The sequence below is a fragment of the Pseudophryne corroboree genome, chromosome 6 (assembly GCF_028390025.1).
Source record: "Pseudophryne corroboree isolate aPseCor3 chromosome 6, aPseCor3.hap2, whole genome shotgun sequence".
Lineage (NCBI taxonomy): Eukaryota > Metazoa > Chordata > Amphibia > Anura > Myobatrachidae > Pseudophryne > Pseudophryne corroboree.
The window spans coordinates 547,060,621-547,083,301 of record NC_086449.1 but is presented as its reverse complement, the minus strand read 5'-3'; the positions used below and the strand labels follow the sequence as shown (position 1 = coordinate 547,083,301).

Sequence of the window (22,681 nt, the reverse complement as noted above, 5' to 3'; positions counted from 1 at the left end):
ACCCTCTCAGTTTGACCATTGGTCTGAGGATGGTAAGCTGTAGAAAACTTCAACTTGACTTGGAGGGTTTGACACAAACTTCGCCAGAATTTGGCTACGAATTGTACTCCTCGATCTGAGATGATCTCCTCAGGAAGACCGTGGAGTCGGAAGATCTCTTGAATAAACACTTGAGCCAACTTGGAAGCTGACGGAAGACCGGTGAGAGGAATGAAATGTGCCATCTTGGTGAACCGGTCAACTACCACCCAGATGGTATTAAACTTGTTGCACATAGGCAGGTCTGTAACAAAGTCCATCGACAAATGGGTCCACGGTCGACGGGGAACAGATAATGGAACCAGTTGCCCCGCAGGCGACTGGCGGGATACTTTGTGTTGAGCACACTTTGGGCAAGATGCAATAAACTCCATGACGTCCTTCTTCAGAGTTGGCCACCAATAGGACCTAGAGATAAACTCAAGGTTTTTTTGAATGCCTGTATGTCCGGCAAAACGGGAAGCATGGGCCCAATGCATGAGCTTCTTCCTTAACACCGGCTTCACAAAAATTTTCCCTGGTGGGGGCGTAGAGTCCATCCCTACCGTGGAGAATGCCAACGGATTAATAATAGGATGCTTGTCTGAAGACTCCGACTCATTTTCTTGCTCCCAAGAGCGGGAAAGGGCATCGGCCTTGCGATTCTGAGAGCCCGGACAGAACTGGAGTTTAAAGTCGAACCTGAAAAAGAAAAGTGCCCATCTGGCCTGACGAGGGTTAAGACATTGTGCGCTTTTCAGATATCAAAGATTCTTGTGGTCGGTAAGTATAGTGATTGAATGAGAAGCTCCACTCCTCTAGACCGAGCTTGATGGCTAGCAACTCCTGGTCGCCAATGGCATAGTTGCGCTCAGCTGGGGAGAACTTCCGGGAGAAGAAACTGCAAGGATGTAGATGACCATCTTTAGCCCTCTGGGATACACCGCTCCTACTCCAACGGAGTAGGCATCCACCTCAAGGATGAAAGGAGAGTCGATGTCGGGCTGTTTCAGAACCGGTGCAGAGATGAACCGTTGTTTCAATAAATGAAAAGCTTGCGTAGCTTCTTCAGACCACTTGGACGGATTAGCACCCTTCTTGGTCAACGCAGTGATAGGCGCCACAATGGTGGAAAAGTCTCGTATAAACTTTCTGTAGTAATTGGCGAACCCTAAGAACCTCTGGACCCCTTTGAAGGTTAAGGGTATCGGCCAATTCCGGATTGCTTGTAGTTTCTCAGGATCCATCTCTAGTCCGGAACCGGACACAATGTAACCTAGAAACGGAATGGATTTGACTTCAAAGGCACATTTCTCTAAATTGCAATAGAGATGATTGACACGGAGACGGGACAGAACCTCCTTTACCCAGAAACAATGTTCCTCTAGATTATTGGCAAAGATAAGGATATCATCTAGATAAACCACGACATGGCGGTATAAGATGTCTCTGAAGATCTCATTCACGAAATGCTGGAAGACAGCTGGAGCGTTGCTCAATCCGAAGGGCATGATGAGGTACTCATAATGTCCATCACGGGTGTTAAAGGCGGTCTTCCACTCATCACCCTCACGGATCCGGATGAGATTGTAAGCACCCCTCAAATCCAACTTTGTAAAGATGGTTGCTCCGCTAACTCTGTCGAAGAGCTCTGTAATCAGGGGTAAAGGATATCGGTTCTTGACGGTAATGTCGTTCAAACCTCTGTAGTCGATGCACGGCCGCAGGCCACCGTCTTTCTTCTTTACGAAAAAGAAGCATGCGCCAGCTGGAGAAGAAGAAGGTCGAATAAAACCCTTCGCCAGATTCTCTTTGATGTACTCCTCCATGGAATGCGTCTCTGGTAAGGACAACGGATAAGTTCGGCCTTGAGGTTGAACCTTCCCTGGGATGAGATCAATTGGACAGTCCCATTCCCTATGAGGAGGAAGGACATCAGCAGAAGCTTTACTGAACACGTCCGTGTAGTCTTGATATGGAGGAGGTGGAACATCAGACGACCTGGAGGAGGAAGAACAAACAGGAGGTACTATAAACAAACAGGTCTCAGCACAGGAGGGACCCCATGCCAGTATTTGCGTAGTCGTCCAGTCAATCGATGGATTGTGGAGACGGAGCCATGGAAGGCCCAAAACCACTGGATGTGTGGCTCTTGGAATCACTAGAAAAGAAATAAATTCTGAATGAAGAACTCCTACTCTCAGATGAACTGGTAGAGTCCTTAGAGAAATAACTGCGTCAAAAATCTTACTGCCATCCACGGCAGTCAAGGAAATGGAAGAGGAAAGTCTCTCGGTGGGTAGGGACCACCGTTTAACATATGCTTCAGTTATGAAATTCCCAGTTGCTCCGGAATCTAGGAGGGCAATGACGTTCCTATAACGTTGAGCAATTTGAAGCGAGACTGGGAGATTACAATCACGAGGAGATGGAGAGGAGATCATTACTCCTAGCCGGCCCTCTCCTTGGCAAGCTAGGACTTGAAGTCCCGGACGTTTGGGACAGGCATTGATTGCGTGAGACGAAGCTGTACAGTAGAGACAGAGGGACTCGGAAAGACGTCTTCGGCGCTCAGCAGGAGATAGACGGGAACGACCAATTTGCATGGGCTCATCTTCGGATGGAGACGGTTGACGAGGAGGAGAAGCAGAAGATTTTGGAGTAGATGATCTTCCTCGCTCAGTGGCTCTTTCTCTGAACCGTAGATCAACTTTTGTGCATAATGAGATTAGCTCATCCAACTTAGAGGGCAAGTCTCTGGTAGCTAATTCATCCTTCATGCGTTCTGATAAGCCATGCCAGAATGCAGCATACAGGGCCTCGTCGTTCCATGCCAGGATCTTGAACTGTATAAGATGCTGTCCCACAGTACGCGTTCCCTGGCGTAAACGGAGAATCTCAGATGAAGCTGAAGTTACCCGACCTGGCTCGTCGAAGATGCGCCTAAATGTTGTTACAAAGTCAGTATAGGAGGACAGCAGGGTATCGGACTTCTCCCATAAAGGTGATGCCCAGTCAAGGGCTGAGCCACTGAGAAGGGAAATAATATAGGCAATTTTAGTACGATCACTGGGGAAATTGCCAGGTTGTAGCTCAACATGGATTTCACACTGGTTGAGAAATCCCCTGCAGAATCTTGGAGATCCGTCAAATTTTGCTTGCGTTGGAAGATGAAGACGTGGAGTAGAAATGGGTAAGGTGGGTGGGGTTACAACTGGTGTCACTGTGGTGGACACACCGGACGCACCTGAACCACGGAAGGTCATTAAGATCCCATCCAGCCGAGTAGATCCTGGAGACAGTGGATAATGTGGCCTTGTGCAGCCTCCTGATGTTCGAGTCTGGCTGCCAGTTCTTGCATCGGCCTGGCTGCTTGATCCTGGTCTCCGGCTGGATTCATATGGTCAGTGCTAACTGTCACAACTGAGGGCCTGAGCTGACGGGAGGAAGCCTCAGTTGTAGGGGCCGTGGTGAAAATAAACTTGGGAGGTTTAATCAGACCCCTAGACATGTCAGCAACACGTAAGAAGGTTGCCCGAAGGCGTGACCACGACAACCAAAGTAAAAGTCAATGATGTTTATTAAACAAACTCCATGCAACACAGCAGTGATAAAAGAAATATGTAAAATCAGCAGTAATATATCACAGTTACTGGGTACTACAGGGTGGCAATGGCCACAGGGCTCTGGTAGTATGGGTACAGTTCTTATTGTCCTCTAGATGGAAAGTCCTTACCAGGCCCGACTGTAGTAGTGGGAATAGCCCAGGATCATACCAGCTGATGTTCCACGGAAAGCTGGACTGCTGTAGGTACTGGTTGGAACCAGTCAGATGTAGACACGGAGTGGATGCTGGATGGAACCAGCCAAATGATATATAAAGCTTGAGAGCGATGAAATACAAATGATATATGAAGCTTGAGAGCGATGAAATAATAGTACCGGTGGTTAATGGAAATCTGCAGAAATGGTACCGGCATTTTAAGAGGAGCTGATCCCTGCTGGAAGCTGAGTGCTGGAAGCAGGTGAATCTGTAGCTGGAAACAGAGGACTGCAGAGTCAGGCTGCACCGCAGGTGGTAGACTGGAGCGGATCTCTTTAGTGGAAGCTTGGAGACAGGAGCTGGAACCTGGAAAACAACCACAGGAGAGAGACAGACTGGAACTAGGTTTGCCAACCAAAGCACTGACGCCTTCCTTGCTCAGGCACAGGATACTTATACCTGCAGCAAGGAAGGGATTGGCTAGGCAATTATGCAGATTACAGTGGAACAGCGGATTAATGGAAATTGAACATGTGACAGAATCCAACATGGCTGCGCCCATGTTGGTACTTGGAGGGAAAGTTGGTTTGGTAATCCATGTGGAAACTCAGCAGCAATGGCGGCGCCGGCCGCAGAGGACAGGAGACGCCAGACTGATGACTGCACACAAGAACCACGCAGACGGCAGCGGAGGCCGCGGCTGGCATGAGGCGCCACTCTGATAACCTGTATACTGGAACACAGGAACTGCGGCGGAGGCCGCGGAGGACGGGAGACGCCATTCAGAAAGTAAACATGGCGCCGCTGTGACAGCATCTCAGGGTGACAGGAGAGGGATGCAGAATGTGGACATAAGTATTACAGATGAAAGCCGGCCCTGGAACGCTGAGCCAGCTTCAGGAGACATCTAAAAGGCAAGTAACGGCGTCCAGATACCCGGATCGTGACCCCCTGATTCTAACGTCAGGACTAAAGTGGGCTGCAGGCAAGCAGGAACTATTTGTCATTCTTCTCCTAGCACTCCCCTTCAAAAGCCACTGCTTCCTCCCACAAGTCTAGCGCTCTCCTTCAAAAGCCACTGCTTCCTCCCACAAGTCTAGAACATTTTTTATCTCACAGTAATAACATTTGGTTCTCACTTGGGGCATCCTCTGTCCTGTCCTCCTGTTAGCACTCCTTCCCAGTCCTACTGGCTGTGGGTCTGATGGGGTATTTCTGAGGAGCTAGACTGATTGCACATCCGTTAGGACCCCTGATACTTCATCTCTCTTTGTAGCCGGTGGGGTACTGAGCAAAGAGGCACCTTCTCTTCCTGTGGGTCAATTACAGCTTGCAATCGAGCCTGGGTTCTTTCCATCTACTGCTCTTCCTGGACCTTTCAGAAAATAACGCATACATCAGATCAAAGTTTAACATGAACTCACCAGTGCAGTGTGTCATTTTTTCCTGGCTCTGTTTTTAGTCAGTATCTTACTAACCAAAGTTTCACTTGGTGCGGTCTCACTTAGTTTTTGATGTAGACCTGTTTCTTCAATGCCTATCTGGTCCTCTGACACTCCAGACCCATTAAAGCGAGGATACACTTTCAATGAAGAAGCTGTGGCCTTTTAGCATCCACACAAAGGCACCAATCCTGCCAAACTGTGGCCTCCTCCTCTGACAATTAGAAACATTCCTCCAGGCATTCCATCTGTTCCCACAAAAGCATGTCAGGGTCAGCATTCAGGACCCACTTACTATAACTATTGTAAGCTCTTGTACAGGCACTGGAGAATCTCCCTGCAGTACAGGTTGTGATATGGGATGACCTGCAGCGCACACTCTGCCCTTAATTTAACAATCTCGAAGGTTCTTCAGCACATCTACAGGTTCTTCTAGAATTATCCCCACTTCATTGTGTCCACTCTGTATAATAGCAGTGCATCTCTCAGATTTTAACTCAGATTGTACTATCTCTGCCTACGTCATCTTCCCTGGAGATTGGTTACAGGGTTGCTGCTGTACTTCTGTATATTCTGCTGGCTTTTCACTGCCATTCTGTCTTGCCCACGAGTGTGAATAGTCCTGTAGCGCCAGTATTCCGGCTGGCTGCATTCCGGCATCTGTATACTAACCACCGGGATCCCGATAGCTGGCAAATTAAACAGATCCCTTAAACACTATACTCCTGCTAATACTGCCCAGGATGTTTCCATTCAGGCCGAGCCATGTGGTCTATGATAGTATGTGATAAAAAGGACTGTTTAAATAATGCAGAATTCTGTGATAATGCTGAAATAGGAGGTGATGATGATTCTGTACCACTGTGTGCAATAACAGGACCCTTCGTCTCAGTGTTGAATCCTGTAGTTTCACAGCAGGTAGTGAGCACTGAGATAATTGGTAAAGCATTTGAAAACTGCAACAAGGTAAAAGCACATTGCTGAAGAAGTTTATGATATGGGGTGACTGAGCAATGTTTTGAAAAGGAGGTGAATGGATAGAGAAGAAGGTCACCTGCAACACTTGTGTGTCTCGCATTGTAAAATCGCCTTATTCTGTACTTAGGGCCTATTTCAGCATGGATTATTAATCTGAGAAATTGCAGTAGAAAGGCGCCGCCCTGACAGATAGAAAAAACATCCCCTGCATATTTTCAAATGCATGGCAGATCGCTATCCATTTGCAGATGCATACGCAAATCCCAGAATATCTAAGGGTGTGTACACACGGTGAGATCTTTGCTATGTCCGATTTTCACTTGCGATTTCCCTTGAACTTCCTGGAGCCCAGATAGCACAGATTTTGACTAATTTTTCTTGAGATATGGACTATGTGTGCTTACGATTTTGGCTTATGTGAGATTTTGGCTTATGTGAGATGTCATTGACATGTGAGTTAAACTAGATAGTACACCGATCTAGCAAGGATTGACTTGCCTGCACAGTCTATCTTTTCTTGCGATGCCGACCTGGCGGGACTGCGCATCGGGATCGAATCGGGATCGCAAGGTGACTTTCACCTTGCGATCTGCATTAACTTTTCTTGCAATTTTGACTATATAGTCAAAATCGAAAGAAAATATCTCACCGTGTGTACACACCCTAAGGATCTTTGCTGTCTGAGCAAATGTAAGTAGGTCTGAGCCTGCCACTAATCTGCGACTGAGATGGGCTGGAAGTGGTCTGTATTGACGTCAGAGACCCTCTCCAAAAACGCCTGGGCACTTCTGACACACCCAAAAAACAGCAGGTCAGTCAAACAGCGGCTACATTGCGTTTACGATCTGTATGCATTTTCTGTCACCATCAGGGCCAGACTGCCCACCTGGCACTTCTGGAAAATGCCAGAAGGGCCGATGGGCTGCCGGGCCGGGCCGGTCCTACAGAGAGCTGTGAAGGCCGCGTGCAGCGCAGCCTCCGGTTCTCTGGTCTGGCCGCTCCTCCGCCTCCCCTCCCGTCTCCATAGAAATCCCGTCTTTAGTGACCTTGTTTGTGGCATGTGCCCCCCTGGAGTGTGTGCGCGCCCGCCTTTGACAAGAGCGTACATGTTTATGCCAGGACTGATTTCGGCTCCCAGTCCGTCCCTGGTCACCATTACCCCATGCAGGTGCGCAATGTGAATGCTACGCATGCGCAGTCATTTGATAATCGCTCAATTTTGCTAAATTCTCTAATTAGCAATCTATGCTGATTTAGGCTCTTAGTACTGATGTGGATAGTGTGTTATTTCAAACAGGTGAAGATTCTGCAGCATTTAACTCCATAATACCAGGATCTAACTCTCTAACTCTGCATAGCTCACAACCCGAGTTTGGTACTGCAGATGTGGGGTTGACATCCTTTGAGCTAGACAGAGATAAACCAGTGAATACATCTGTGCCAGAGTTAATATGGGTTCGCATAATTCAGTCTAGGAGTCAGGAAAATGTTTTATATGTTCTCAGAACCCAATCCTTTGAAGAGATTGTGAAACAGCTAGACTATACCAGACTGTTATCAATTGCTGAAGCAGGTGAAAAATTGCATACTGTATGGACATTTGGGTTATCGTGAGTGTGCAACTGGGGGTATTGATAGTACACTATTATAAATTAGCAAAGTAGGGGTGCTATCAAAGACTGTGTGGGTATATAATATTACTGTGCCTGTGTACAATTTTTTATAAAGTTGTTGGGGGACCTGTGACCCCCTTTTTAATGTTATCATGGGTGATGTCCGTGCAATATGTGGAATTACTACGCTCTGACCTATAGTTAGAGCACAAGGTTCATCTAAACACATCAGGGATAAATTCACGTTACATCACACAGTAGTTTCCCTTATTCAGGTTACGCCACAAAGTAGAACCCTTTTACCTTATACACATTCTGCATCACTGTGCCCCTTATTCACATTATGTCACCAAGTAGTGTCCGCTATTCTTATTACAAAACACTGTATTGCTTCTTATTCACATTACACCATGCTGTATTGTTCCTTATTTACATTACACCACATAGTAATGCCCTTTATACATGTTGGGCCACATAGTAGTGCGCCTTACACACATAATGACACAGTATTTGTGCCCCTTAAACACATAATGCCACACAGTAATGCCCCTTAAACATTATCCCAAACATTATTACACCCCAACCCCCCATCCTCCGCACCCCTTGCACAGAACTCAAGCTGCCAATAAAACTGTGACCTCAGTCTTTCTGGACTCTGCAGATATTGAAGTCTGCCTGTAGGGAGTTAGTACAGACTCTGCCTGTTGGACTCTGCAAAGGCACATTGGAGGAGGAGCTGCTGCGGCTGTGCATGTGCAGCAGGTCAACAGGGTTTCTAGGTCAACACGGTCTCTAGGTCGACATGTTGTAGGTCAAAAGGTCGACATGAGTTAACATTTTTTTCTGTTTTTGAACTTTTTTATACTTTACAATCCACATGGACTATGACTGGGAACTGTAACTTGTGCCGCGTGCAGCGGTAGTGGAGCGAGGCATCTTGTCCGAAGCATGGCGAGCAAACGCTGTGTACTAATGGGGTTCCTGGTCACTGTACGGTGAATACGACACCAAAAAAGATTTAAAAACTTATGTCAACCTTTTGACCTGTCGACCTAGACAATGTCGACCTAGAGACCCTGTTGACCTAGTTACTGTCAACCTAGACACTGTCGACCTAAGTGTGGTTGACCTTCAATACCACACCCATGCAGTAGTACATCTGTTTAATAAACCCCTGTGCCACAAGCTTGCAGCACTTTTTCTATGAAAAACAGTACAGCAACTTAGTACTCACTTAAAATTACAATTAGATACAATATTTTTAGTAATTTCCATACTCTGGACAAGTCTTCACATTGTTACAGAGAAAACAGAAATGTAACAAATACACAATACATACACTCTGAAAAATTCCCGGGTGACTAGTGTTGCAGAACTTGTCATTCACATAGGAATTAGTGCAAGAACATGGCAGGTAATATGGTTCAGCCAGGGAAATATTTATCCAGTCAGTGTAGTTCTGAACTCCACAGCATTTTGACTACAAAACAAAAACGAGATTTATGGTAAGAATTTACAGTTGTTAAATCTCTTTCTGAGAGGTACACTGGGCTCCACAGGGATAACATTGGGGTGTAGAGTAGGATCTTGAGCTGAGGCACCAACAGGCTAAAAGCTTTGACTGTTCCCAGAATGCATAGCGCCACCTCCTTTATAACCCCGCCTCCGTGCACAGGAGCTCAGTTTTGTTAACCAGCCCAATGCAGTAGCAGGCAAAAAGAAACGACAACCGTTAGTAGCCACATACACCACATTCTCACGACAGGAGAAGGTGTCAGCGGCTAATGCCATACCAACCCAAAGAAGCTAAGTGCGTCAGGGTGGGCGCCCTGTGGAGCCCAGTTTACTTCGCAGAAAGAGATTTAACAGTAAGTTCTTACCATAAATCTCGTTTTCTGCTGCGGGGTACACTGGGCTCCACAGGGATAACATTGGGGATGTCCTAAAGCCGTTCCTTATGGGAGGGGACGCACTGTAGCGGGCACAAGAACCCGGCATCCAAAGGAAGCATCCTGGGAGGCAGATGTATCAAAGGCGTAGAACCTTATGAACGTGTTCACTGAGGACCACGTAGCTGCCTTGCACAATTGTTCAAGGGTCGCACCACGGCGGGCCACCCAAGAAGGTCCAACCGACTGAGTAGAATGGGCCTTGATGGTAGCAGGAGCTGGAAGGCCAGCCTGTACACAAGCATGTGAAATCACCATTCTAATCCATTTGGCCAGGGTCTGCTTGTGAGCAGGCCAGCCACGTTTGTGAAAACCAAACAGTACAAAGAGAGAATCAGACTTCCTGATAGGAGCTGTCCTCTTCACATAGATATGGAGAGCCCATACCACATCCAAAGATCGCTCTTTGGAAGACAATTCAGGAGAGACAAAGACCGGAACCACAATCTCCTGATTAAGATGTAAGAAGACACCACCTTAGGTAGGTACCCAGGACGTTTTCTAAGAACTGCCCGGTCGCGGTGAAAAATCAGATAGGGGGACCTACAAGACAAGGCACCCAAATCTGACATCCGTCTAGCAGAGGTAATAGCCAGTGGAAACAATACGTTAAGGGAAAGCCACTGAAGGTCTGCAGATTCAAGGGGCTCAAATGGAAACTCCTGTAAAGCCTCCATAACCACCGACAAATCTCAAGGAGCCACAGGAGGGACGTAAGGAGGTTTAATCCATAACAAACCCTGAGTGAACGTATGAACATCAGACAGAGTGGCAATTTTTCTCTGAAACCAAACCGACAAGGCAAAAATATGAACCTTGATGGATGCCAGACGAAGGCCTAAGTCCAGGCCTTGTTGCAGAAAAGCCAAAAGTTTGGCCGTACTAAACTTGTAAATATGTCATAATTATTAGATGAGCACCAAACAAAGTAAAAATTCCAGACCATACGGTAAATTCGAGCAGAAGCCGGCTTACGGACCTTCAACATAGTCTGAATGACCGCCTCAGAAAAACCCTTGGCCTTTAGTACGGAAGCTGCAAGAGCAACGCCATCAAAGCCAGACGGGCCAAATCCTGGTAAACACAAGAGCCCTGAACGAGGAGGTCCGGTCATTGTGGAACCAGAAGAGGACGCTCCAGTGAGAGACCGTGGAGGTCTGCGAACCAATACTCCATGCTGGAGCGATCAGAAGTAGGAGTGACACCAGAGGGAACACATAAGGCAGCTGAAAGTTCCATGGAATTGCCAGAGCATCCACGAACGCAGCTTGAGGATCCCTTGTTCTTGCTCCGAAGACTGGAACCTTCTGATTGTGTTGAGACGCCATCAGGTCCACATCTGGGAGGCCCCACTTGTCCACTAGGAGTTGAAATACTTCTGGATGGAGGCTCCACTATCCGGCATGTACGTCCTGACAACTGAGGAAATCCGCTTCCCAGTTTAGGACTCCAGGGATGAACACTGCCGATATGGCTGGCAGATGGCGTTCTGCCCACTGAAGAATTCTGGATACTTCACTCATTGCCATGCAGCTTCAAGTGCCACCTTAATGATTTACGTACGCCACGGTGGTGGCGTTGTCCAACTGTACTTGAACAGGTCTGTTCTGTATTAAATGCTGGACCAAGTTCAGATCATTGAACATCGCCTGCAGTTCCAGAATGTTTATCAGGAGGAGAGACTCCTGCTTGGTCCACCGACCCTGAAGGGAGTGTTGCTCCAACACCGCGCCCCAACCTCTCAGACTGGCATCCGTTGTAAGAAGGACCCAGTTGGAGATCCAGAAGGGACGACCCCTGCTCAATCGTTGGTCCTGAAGTCACCAGCTCAGTGACAGACGGACCTCCGGAGACAAGGAGATCATGTGAGACCTGATCCGGTTAGGCAGGCCATCCCACTTAACAAGAATCAATTTTTGTAGAGGGCGGGAATGGAATTGAGCGTACTCCACCATGTCGAAGGCCGACACCATGAGACCTAGCACTTGCATCGCCAAATATATCGACACTTGCGGACGAGATAGGAAGCCTTGAATCCTGTCCTGAAGTTTCAGGACCTTCTCCTGAGACAAGAACAACCGCTGGTTGTGAGTGTCTAACAATGCCCCCAGGTGCACCATGCTCTGCGCAGGGACCAGGGAAGATATCTTCTAGTTGATGAGCCACCCATGGGCTTGCAGAAACTGGAGTGTCAGATCCAGATGACGTAGGAGAATTTCACTAGGATCAACAAGTCATCCAGATACGGGAGGATCCTCACCCCTTGATGGCGGAGTACAGCTGTCATTACCGCCATGACCTTGGTGAAGACTCGCGGTGCCGTGGTCAAGCCAAAAGGTAACGCCCGAAATTGGTAATGGAGGTTGCCAACAGCAAACCTCAGATATTGCTGATGCGACATTGCAATATGAATATGCAGGTAAGCATCCTGTATGTCCAGGGAAACTATATAATCCCCTGGTTCCAAAGCCAGAACAACAGAGCGAAGGATTTCCATACAAAACTTGGAGACCCTCGCAAATTTGTTCAAGGACTTGAGGTTGAGAATGGGGCGAGAGGACCCATTCGGTTTCGGGACTAGGAATAGCGGTGAATAGTACCCCTTGCCTCTCTGAGCCAAAGGCACCTGTACTACCACTCCTGTGCCCAGGAGGGACTGTACCACCGAATGAAGAGTGTTTGCCTTCACCTGATCCGAAGGGACGTCTGTTAGGGAAAATCGATGAGGGGGCGACTCTTGTTGGATACGGTGTAACCTCGAGTGACGACTTACCATACCCAGGCATCGGAAGTGGTCTTCAACCATTACTGGGTAAACCCTAGAAGTCGGCCCCCCACCCTGGGATCCCCCAGATGGAGGCCCGCCCCGTCATGCAGCAGGCTTGTCCGTTTTGGAAGCAGGCTGATGGGCGGCCCAGGCCCGTTTAGGATTGGGCTTAGCGGTTTTGGAAGAGCAAGCCTGTTTCGGGTACGCCTGACCATTTGCTTTACCTGAAGGACGAAAGGAGCGAAAGGAAGTACACTTAGCCTTCGGTACCGAATGAGTAGTAATAGGTAGAGACGCTGTTTTAGCAGATGCAAAGTCAGCCATTATCTTGTTGAGGTCCTCTCCAAAAAGAATGTCTCCCTTAAAAGGTAGCACCTCCAGGGTTTTCTTACAGTCCAGATCCACAGACCAGGACCATAACCAGAGAATCCGGCGAGCCAAAATGGACGCAGTAGAAGCCTTGGCCGCCAGAATACCGGCATCAGAGGCCGCCTCCTTAATGTAATGAGATGCTGTGACAATATATGAGAGACATTGTCTAGCATTATCAGAAAAGTTGGATGGCAGCTCAGCTTCCACCTCCTGAGCCAACGCTTCAATAGCTTCTGCCCATGTTGCTGCAATAGCGGGCCGCAGTACCAGCACAGGAGGTCCCATAGGGGGCGCAAGTCTAGTCACTAGCGTATTTAATAATGTGGAGAAAGTAGCCCAAGGTGGGTCATTATGAACCCCCGTTGCTACAGTTCCACTGGGGGGTAAGGAACCCCCAGAACCTGAACCCTCTGCTGCTATGTTTTCCTCTAATATGTCTGCAGCGTCACCACCAAGCAATGTGGGATCAGCCCCAGCTCCGTCGCCCCTTGTAGCTGACATGTCTGAAAGCTCATTTCATGGGCAACCCAGTACAATATCAGCAGCCTACTACCTTAGCAAGAACCCCCTGTGCAGTGTATAATCACAAACAGAGAATTCAAGAGGTATATGGTGACTGAAAATCACAGATAAAAATATACAGTAAGTATATCCCGTGAAACACCTATATCAAACAATAACCCTGACGCACTTAGCCACCTCAGATTACAGAATCTAGGGATAGCAATCTGAGTGAGATACACAAAATGGAAGTCACGCAGCAGCTATATGCACACACACAGAGTCAAATGTACAATGCAGAAATTATGACATGCAATAAAACTAGCAATACAAAGTAATACTAAGTACAGCTTCATAATCAATATATATAACAATGCATAGTAAAGACTGGATGTACTGTATATCACAGGGTACATGTACTAAATAACCCTGACTAAATGCACTATTTCTTAACTAACACTGTCAGCAGACATGTAGAATACTTAAGTGTCCTGTAAAATGCACAGCGCTGACATGGAGGCGGCTTTACAGAGGAGGATTTGCCCATACAGTCCCAGGATCAGCTCAGCTTGAGGTAATGGCACCAAAACGCTGACAGGGGGGTATATTTACTAAAATTCGTATTTTTCAGAATGAGGTTAAAGTTCAAACACGAATGACATTGAATGTGTGAATTTGCAACTTTTTGTTTTTTTTACGCCTCATTTACTATGCTGTCGTATTCGGCATTTTCGTTTTTTCCGATGTCGATGTCATTCGTAATGTCGGGCAGTGTTTTACGTGAGTGATTAGTAAAACACTGCCGACATTAACACAATGAATCTCGGCCGAATCTGTGAGATCCGTGCAGGGCTTCATTGCGTACCTTTAAAAAGTGTTTAAAATGCACAGCGCTGACATGGAGGCGGCTTTACAGAGGAGGATTTGCCCATACAGTCCCAGGATCAGCTCAGCTTGAGGTAATGGCACCAAAACGCTGACAGGGGGGTATATTTACTAAAATTCGTATTTTTCAGAATGAGGTTAAAGTTCAAACACGAATGACATTGAATGTGTGAATTTGCAACTTTTTGTTTTTTTTACGCCTCATTTACTATGCTGTCGTATTCGGCATTTTCGTTTTTTCCGATGTCGATGTCATTCGTAATGTCGGGCAGTGTTTTACGTGAGTGATTAGTAAAACACTGCCGACATTAACACAATGAATCTCGGCCGAATCTGTGAGATCCGTGCAGGGCTTCATTGCGTACCTTTAAAAAGTGTTTAAAGAGTTAAAAAATGTAAAAAAAAAAATGCATGGGGTTCCCCCTCCTAAGCAAAACCAGCCTCGGGCTCTTTGAGCCAGTCCTGGTTGTAAAAATATGGGGGGGGGGAATGACTGGGGTTCCCCCATATTTAAACAACCAGCAACGGGCTCTGCGTCCGGTCCTGGTGCAAAAAATACGGGGGACAAAAAATGTAGGGGTCCCTCGTATTTTTTGAACCAGCATCGGGCTCCACTAGTCAGAGAGATAATGCCACAGCCAGGGGACACTTTTATATCGGTCCCTGCGGCCCTGGCATTAAATCACTAACTAGTCACCCCTAGCCGGGGTACCCAGGAGGAGTGGGGACCCCGTAAATCAAGGGGCCCCTCCCTCCAGCCATTCAAGGGCCAGGGGTGAAGCATGAGGCTGTCCCCCCCATCCAAGGGCTGCGGATGGGGGGCTGATAGCCATGTGTAAAAATAAGAATATTGTTTTTTGTAGCAGTACTACAAGTCCCAGCAAACCTCCCCAGCAAGCTGGTATTCGGAGAACCACAAGTACCAGCATGCGGTGGAAAAACGGGCCCGCTGGTACCTGTAGTACTACTACAAAAAAAATACCCAAATAAAACAGAACTCACACACCTTGAAAATAAAACTTTGTTACATACATGCACACCTACATTCACACATACTTACTTATGTTCACACGTGGCTCGGTCCACTTTTCCAAGTAGAGTCCATGGGGTACCTAAAAATAAAATTATACTCACAAAAATCCAGTGTAGATCGGTCCTCTTCTGAGCTTGTAATCCACGTACTTGTCAAAAAAACAAACCGAAAAACCCGAACCACGCACTGAAAGGGGTCCCATGTTTACACATGGAACCCCTTTCGCCGACTGCCGAGACCCCCCGTGACTCCTGTCACAGAGGGTCTCTTCAGCCAATCAGGGAGCGCCACGTCGTGGCACTCTCCCGATTGCCTGTGCGCTCCTGAGCTGTCAGTCAGGCTGCGCACGGCAGGGATACAATGTAGCGCATAGGCGCTACATTGTATCCAATGGTGGGAACTTTGCGGTCAGCGGTGAGGTTACTCGTGGTCAACCGCTGACCGCAAAGTTCCCACCATTGGATACAATGTAGCGCCTATGCGCTACATTGTATCTCTGCCGTGCGCAGCCTGACTGACAGCTCAGGAGCGCACAGGCAATCAGGAGAGTGCCACGACGTGGTGCTCCCTGATTGGCTGAAGGGACCCTCTGTGATACGAGTCACGGGGGGTCTCGGCAGTCGGGGAAAGGGGTCCCATGTGTAAACATGGGACCCCTTTCAGTGCGTGTTTCGGGTTTTTCGGTTTGTTTTTTTCCCAAGTACGTGGATTACAAGCTCAGAAGAGTTCCGATCTACACTGGATTTTTGTGAGTAAAATTTTATTTTCAGGTACCCCATGGATTCTACTTGAAGAAGTGGACCGAGCCACGTGTGAACGTAGGTAAGTATGTGTGAATGTAGGTGTGCATGTATGTAATAAAGTTTTACTTTCAAGGTGTGCGAGTTTTGTTTTTATTTGGGTATTTTTTTTGTAGTAGTACTACAGGTACCAGCGGGCCCGTTTTTCCACCGCATGCTGGTACTTGTGGTTCTCCAAGTACCAGCTTCCGGGGGAGGCTTGCTGGGACTTGTAGTACTGCTACAAAAAACAACATTCTTATTTTTACACATGGCTATGAGCCCCCCATCCGCAGCCCTTGGATGGGGGGGACAGCCTCGGCCTTCACCCCTGGCCCTTGGGTGGCTGGAGGAGGGGGACCCCTTGATTTAAGGGGTCCCCACTCCTCCAGAGTACCCCGGCTAGGGGTGACTAGTTAGTGATTTAATGCCAGGGCCGCAGGGGCCGATATAAAAGTGTCCCCCGGCTGTGGCATTATCTCTCTGACTAGTGGAGCCCGGTGCTGGTTCAAAAAATACGGGGGACCCCTACATTTTTTGTCCCCCGTATTTTTTGCACCAGGACCGGACGCAGATCTCGGTGCTGGTTGTTTAAATATGGGGGAACCCCAGTCATTTTCCCCCCCATATTTTTACAACCAGGACCGGCTCAAAGAGCCCGAGGCTGGTTTTGCTTAAGAGGGGGGTCCCCACGCATTTAAAAAAAAAGTTGTTTTTAACAGTTTCCCACCCCTTCCCACTGATAAACATGCACGGGTCTCATGAATCCGTGCATGACTATCAGAACATGGTAAAAAAAGCAGGTCTGTTTTAAAGCTGCTTTTTTTACGAATTGTATTTTTTCACGGCAGTGTTTGGCTATTGCCGGCAGTGTTTGTGAAATACAATTTTTAGTAAATTACCAAGTTGTATACCTAAACAGCCGCGTTTGACCTATGGTGTATTCATTCGTATTTTTTTTCTTTGACTACCAAAAAAATACGAATGGCCTCATCACTGCTGAGATTTTAGTTTAGTAAATTCCCGAGATGACACTTTGATCAAAAAACACCAAATCGGTCAAAATCGGGAGCTTAGTAAATATACTCCAGGGAGTGAGGGAGAGAGAGAGATGCAGCTCCAGGGTGGGAACATTTACTCTAAATGGCGCAATGGGGCTTGGGGAGGGGCTACAGGTCAAAGCCTTATCCCCTTGCTGGGCTTCACCACCGGGTACTATGGGCTATGTAATAAATGTTTTTTTAGTAAAACTGACCTGTGCCCCTTGCCCTGGTGGTCTAGTGGGCACTGTACTACCACAGTACTACCACAGTGTCCACGTCAGTGCTCACGGCCCGCCTCCCACCGGCCGTGCCGGATCACAGTTTCCAGCGGGTCCCACCTGGGGGACCCTCTTACCTCCTCCCAAAGTGCGGCCATGCGATTCTGGAGAGCTGCGGCAGGGTGTGTGACTGACAGGAGCAAACCAGAGCCTCCAGGGCACGGGAGTATACAGCGCCACTGGGGGAGGTGATGGAGCTGCAGCAGGAGATGTCTGACTGACATCTAACACACACAGTGTCTCTGCTGCAGCCCTTGAAGTCTTCAGATTTCACTTAAAAAAGCTCTTCTGAGGGCTGCTGGAGCAGCCTTACCTGTTGTATGCCTGCACTGCATGGCACCAACTACAAAACTGAGCTCCTGTGCACAGAGGCGGGGTTATAGAGGAGGCAGCACTATGCATTCTGGGAACAGTCAAAGCTTTTAGCCTGTTGGTGCCTCGGATCAAGATCCTACTCTACACCCCGATATTATCCCTGTGGAGCCCAGTGTACCCTGCAGCAGAAACAAAAGACAGCTAATATCAAGTAATTATAATTAATACATGACATATGACCGCAAGTTTACCTGAAATATAGGCAATAATTACCATGGCCAGGTAAAGGTTCCTGATGGGGTTCCAGGTTTGCAGGTTCGCTGCTTACTCCATCAGGTTGCATCAGCCTGCTGTCTCCCAAGCCCAGTACACTGAACACTGTACTGTGTTTCAAGGCAGAGCCTCTTCGTCAGACAGTCTGACAAAGAGGTTCTGCCTAGAAATGCATTATAGTTGTTGCCACACACAGCAGATCGGGTAATAGGAGGAGAAGGAGCGTATACCATCAGGGGTTTGCCGTTTCCATCAGAAGTTCGTGTCTGCAGCTGGACCTCCCACAGTTCACCTCACTGCTCCAGAGTACTGTTCTTCTGTGTTTCCCGATATTCTGTAAACACTTTTTAATTATTAAACCTTTATGTGAATTATCTGGGTTTGTGTGGAATGACAATCCTTTAAAAGAAACTGCTATATGAACGCGGGATTCAAACTCATGTAAGTGCCTTTTTTTTTAAGTGCATCCACCATCGCATATGTGTTTGTGCCACCCTGTGCTTGGGTCAAGCCCTAAAGATACCTTTCAAAGTCTGCGGGTAAGAACCCGAATGTGTCTGTTTTCATTGGTTACGGTGTGTTAGAAGACGACTGCTTTGCCAGAGAAATTTTTTTCCTGAGGAAAGATCGTCTGAATTATCATACAGCGCCATGCACACTCTATACATTTTTTTCATTTCAGATAATAACCAGACTGGAACTGGATAGTGGCTGGGCTCTAACCGGATTGGAGGCTAAACTGGAACCAGATAGTAACTGGACTGGAACCACATTGCAGGCTGGACTGGACCCAAATAGTAACCGGGCTGGAACCAGATTTAAAACTGGACTGGAGCCAGATAGTAACCAGGCTGGAACTGGATTTGAAACTCGACTGGAACCGGATTGAAGACACTGACACCTTAGTATAAGTGAGCTCAGCACAGAGTTACATACACTGAGGAAGCAATTTTGGATTGGCCAAGCTGCTCACTTTATAGTTATCAGTCTTTTGTTTTTGGCTGCTGTGATCAGCTGGCTGAGAACAGTGATCGGAATTGCTGAGATCGAGCAGATGACTTTCTCTAACATGGCTGCACCCATGTCAGTGTTTTGATGGGAACTTTGGCTTGGTGGACGTAGGCCTGAACTCTGAAGTAATGGAGGTGGAGTGGAGAGTTGCAGTGAGCGATGCCCGGAGACAGCATGAAACCGAGGGAAGTGCTAAGCAGCGGTAGCACAAACTAACTTCAGCCACCGCTGGGAATGCCACCCCCATATGGAACCAGCACTACCCATGAGCAGCATGATGGCATGGGGAGAGCAGACCACAGCGCCAGCCTGGAGAGGCACTGCAACAGTAAATATGATGTTTTAGAACTCTGAATCATGACAAACACAATTCACAGATTATGTGATTTCCCTCCAACCAAATTAAAGATTCCCCAATCCACATCCATATATTATAGATATTTTTCAGTCAATTGCAAATACAGATCTGCCAATCTTGAAAGGCTCAACAATTTACTAGAAACGGTCTGCAAATCTGCTGATTGTTATCTTACACTATCAATCTACAGCCCCAATTGATCTGTGAAATACAGCATGTTGCACAACATGATTTACCAATCCCAATCACTTTTTTGTTGAAATCTGAGATCTGTGAACCCCATACATTGCATATTCATTAACACAATCATCTGCAAAACGTTAAATTGTCCCAATCGATTGCTGGTGTATGGGGGCCTTCATTTGCCAGTCATTATTGTTGAAAAATATAGTTGTAACACCTGAATATATTTTGATCATTACAGGTTGAGTATCCCTTATCTAAAATGCTTGGGACCAGAAGTATTTTGGATATCGGATTTTTCCGTTTTTTGGAATAATTGCATACTATAATGAGATATCATGGCGATGAGACCCAAGTCTAAGCACAGAATGCATTTATGTTACATATACACCTTATACACACAGCCTGAAGGTCATTTTAGCTAATATTTTTTATAACTTTGTACATTATACAAAGTGTGTGTACATTCACAAATTAATTTATATTTCATATACACCTTATACACACAGACTGAAGGTCATTTAATACAATATTTTTAATAACTTTGTGTATTAAACAAAATTTGTGTACATTGAGCCATCAGAAAACAAAGGTTTCACTATCTCACTCTCAACCAAAAAATTCTGTATTTCGGAATATTTGGATATGGGATACTCAACCTGTACTAGCTATAAAATGCTGGATATATTATGGTACTTACTACTGTCTGTAATATGCTAAAAAAGATATATTTATTATTGGGTATGAAAAGCTGATATTTGAAAGCACAATAAAGTTATTTTTTGCTGGTAAAGTGTGCTTGGGAATAAAATACCGGTAGTTATGGAGGAAAAACACAGCACACCTCCCAACAGTTTTGCTTTTAGTGGGATAGTAACAATTAAAGGATCTCAAAATGGGCAAGTTTAACCAAAATCTAGGGTTTCTGGATGAATCAGTGTATGATTTTGGGAGACCAGGTAAAGTCTGAGCAGTGCTTACTGTAAGCTAAATTTGTGTGTCTAAATGTTAGGAGGTATGACTTACTGGGGTATTCAATTGAAGTCGGAAACTGCCATCTTTTTGGAAAGACGGCACTTTCCAACTGTTTTAGGTCAGAAGGGGTTCTGACCTATTCAGTGCGGCCCCATTTTTTCTGACAAGTCGGGAAATCTGACTTGTCAGAAACCTGTTGGAAAGTACACGGATCAGCGGCTTAAGCTGCTGATCCACATGTATTGTCAGCCCGACAGGTTTTAGCCCCGTTTCCGACAATGTCAATCCGACTTTAACAAAAGTCGGATTGGCATGGTTGGGAACGGGCCAAACCTGTCGGGTTTGGCCGGGCATTGAATACTCACGTTGGATCCTTTCCGTTGGAAAGGATCCGACATGAATTGAATACACCCCATAGCAGTTATGGTTAAAGCATATTTACTAACTGCAGAATATAAGTACAGATACAGTATATAAAACCCTCTTTATTATATGCTTGATTCTATGTTCATGCAACATCTACAGGCAGTGGTTTCAATGCTTATTCTAGTTTATGATTTAAATTCCTCTTTATCTATATTGTACACGATGAAACTCACAATTTGCTGTATGGTATCTAGAATGACCAGCTTCTGCTCGTTTCCAATAATTTTTTTCTTTGTATATTGAGAAATAACCGCATTAATTTTTTCCAAAAAAATATTTAAAATCTGTAAATAACATATAAAAAAAAAACACTAGAATGGTTGCAATCCACTTTGTGTTTTGGTTTAAAAGTCAGGAACACTATGGGAGATATTCAATTGTTTGAAAAGTCAGTTGGGTGTCTGTTTTTTCCTATCTAATAGACACCCAACTGACTTTTCAAACATTTAAATTCCCCCCTATTTATAATTTATGCTTTTAATTCTTATCTAAGCATCCTTACCTAAAAGTTTATAATTAGGTAATATTTGAGACACAAACAAGAGTCTTTTACTAACAATGCTTATGTTACAAACATTAGGGCTTAGTCAGTTTTGTTAGCAAACCAAAAAAGTTACATGAACATGTAACATACCTATATACCCACCAGACTGTCCGTGGCACCTGCTCAGTGAAGATGATGTCATCACAGGACGCCGGCTACGGCGTCACGGAGAATCACACCTGTCAGTGATAGTAGTACAATATATGTGTTACAAATAAACAATACAACAAAAAAAGGAATATTGTGATACAAAGTATATGTGTTGCAAATAAACAATACAACAAAAAAAAGGAATATTGTGATACAAAGTATCTTTGCATCACAATATTCCTTTTTTGTTGTTGTATTGTTTGTTATTTGTAATACATTGATTGTACTACTACTACTGACAGGTGTGATTCTCTGTGATGCCGCAGCCGGCGTCCTGTGATGACGTCATCTTCACTAAGCGATTGCGGCAGACGCTGGGCAGCATGGACAGTCTGGCGGGTATATAGGTATGTTACATGTTCATGTTGTGCTGTCCTGACGAAAATGTTTTAAAATAACATTGAAACGTTTACTTACCAGACACAGCCTTGTCGTTTTTTGTGATGCCGTGAGTGCCGCTGACAGTGCAATTTATATATATATAGATAGATAGATAGATAGATAGATAGATAGATAGATAGATAGATAGATAGATAGATAGATAGATAGATAGATATAGATATATATTATATACACCAAACAGTCCAGGGCTTTCCTGAAAAATTTAGACAATGATCCTGTGCCCGCCATGGAAAGGATGCAGAGAGTAAACAAAAACAGCAGCACTCAGAGTCTTGAAAAAAGTCAAATATATTGTAGCATATAGTAATGCAAAAAAACAATGTTTCAGGGCCTTAGCGCCTCTTTGACAAGGTAAAGTAACTTATTTGACTTTTTTCAAGACTCTTGTACTCTGAGTACCGCTGCTTTTGTTTACTCTCTCTCTCTCTCTCTATATATATATATATATATATATACTCTCACAGTATGCATATTTAGCAAAGTATGATAAAATTGAAGCATAACGGCAGCATTATACCGGCTTTAAACCAAATTGAAAAAGGCTAATACTATAAAAAAATCAAAAAACTACAGGACTAGTTTTGAAAAAACAAATGTGAGTTCCCGTACTCTTCACATCAGTC

The 22,681-nt window shown here is 45.8% G+C and overlaps 1 protein-coding gene across 13 annotated transcripts in view; it reads right to left on the bottom strand.

Annotated features, from left to right (window-relative positions):
- TSPAN19 (tetraspanin 19) overlaps positions 1-22,681 on the bottom strand; it is a 130,115-nt gene that overhangs the window by 42,414 nt on the left and 65,020 nt on the right. For 12 of the 13 annotated variants that reach the window (XM_063927665.1, XM_063927667.1, XM_063927672.1 and 9 more), the window contains 2 exons: positions 21,136-21,246; positions 9,154-9,294 (listed from right to left, as the gene is read on the bottom strand). In XM_063927665.1, coding sequence (XP_063783735.1) covers positions 9,154-9,294; positions 21,136-21,246 — 252 coding nt within the window. The remainder of the gene's footprint in view (positions 1-9,153; positions 9,295-21,135; positions 21,247-22,681) is intronic. The other variant, XM_063927677.1, reaches the window with a different exon arrangement.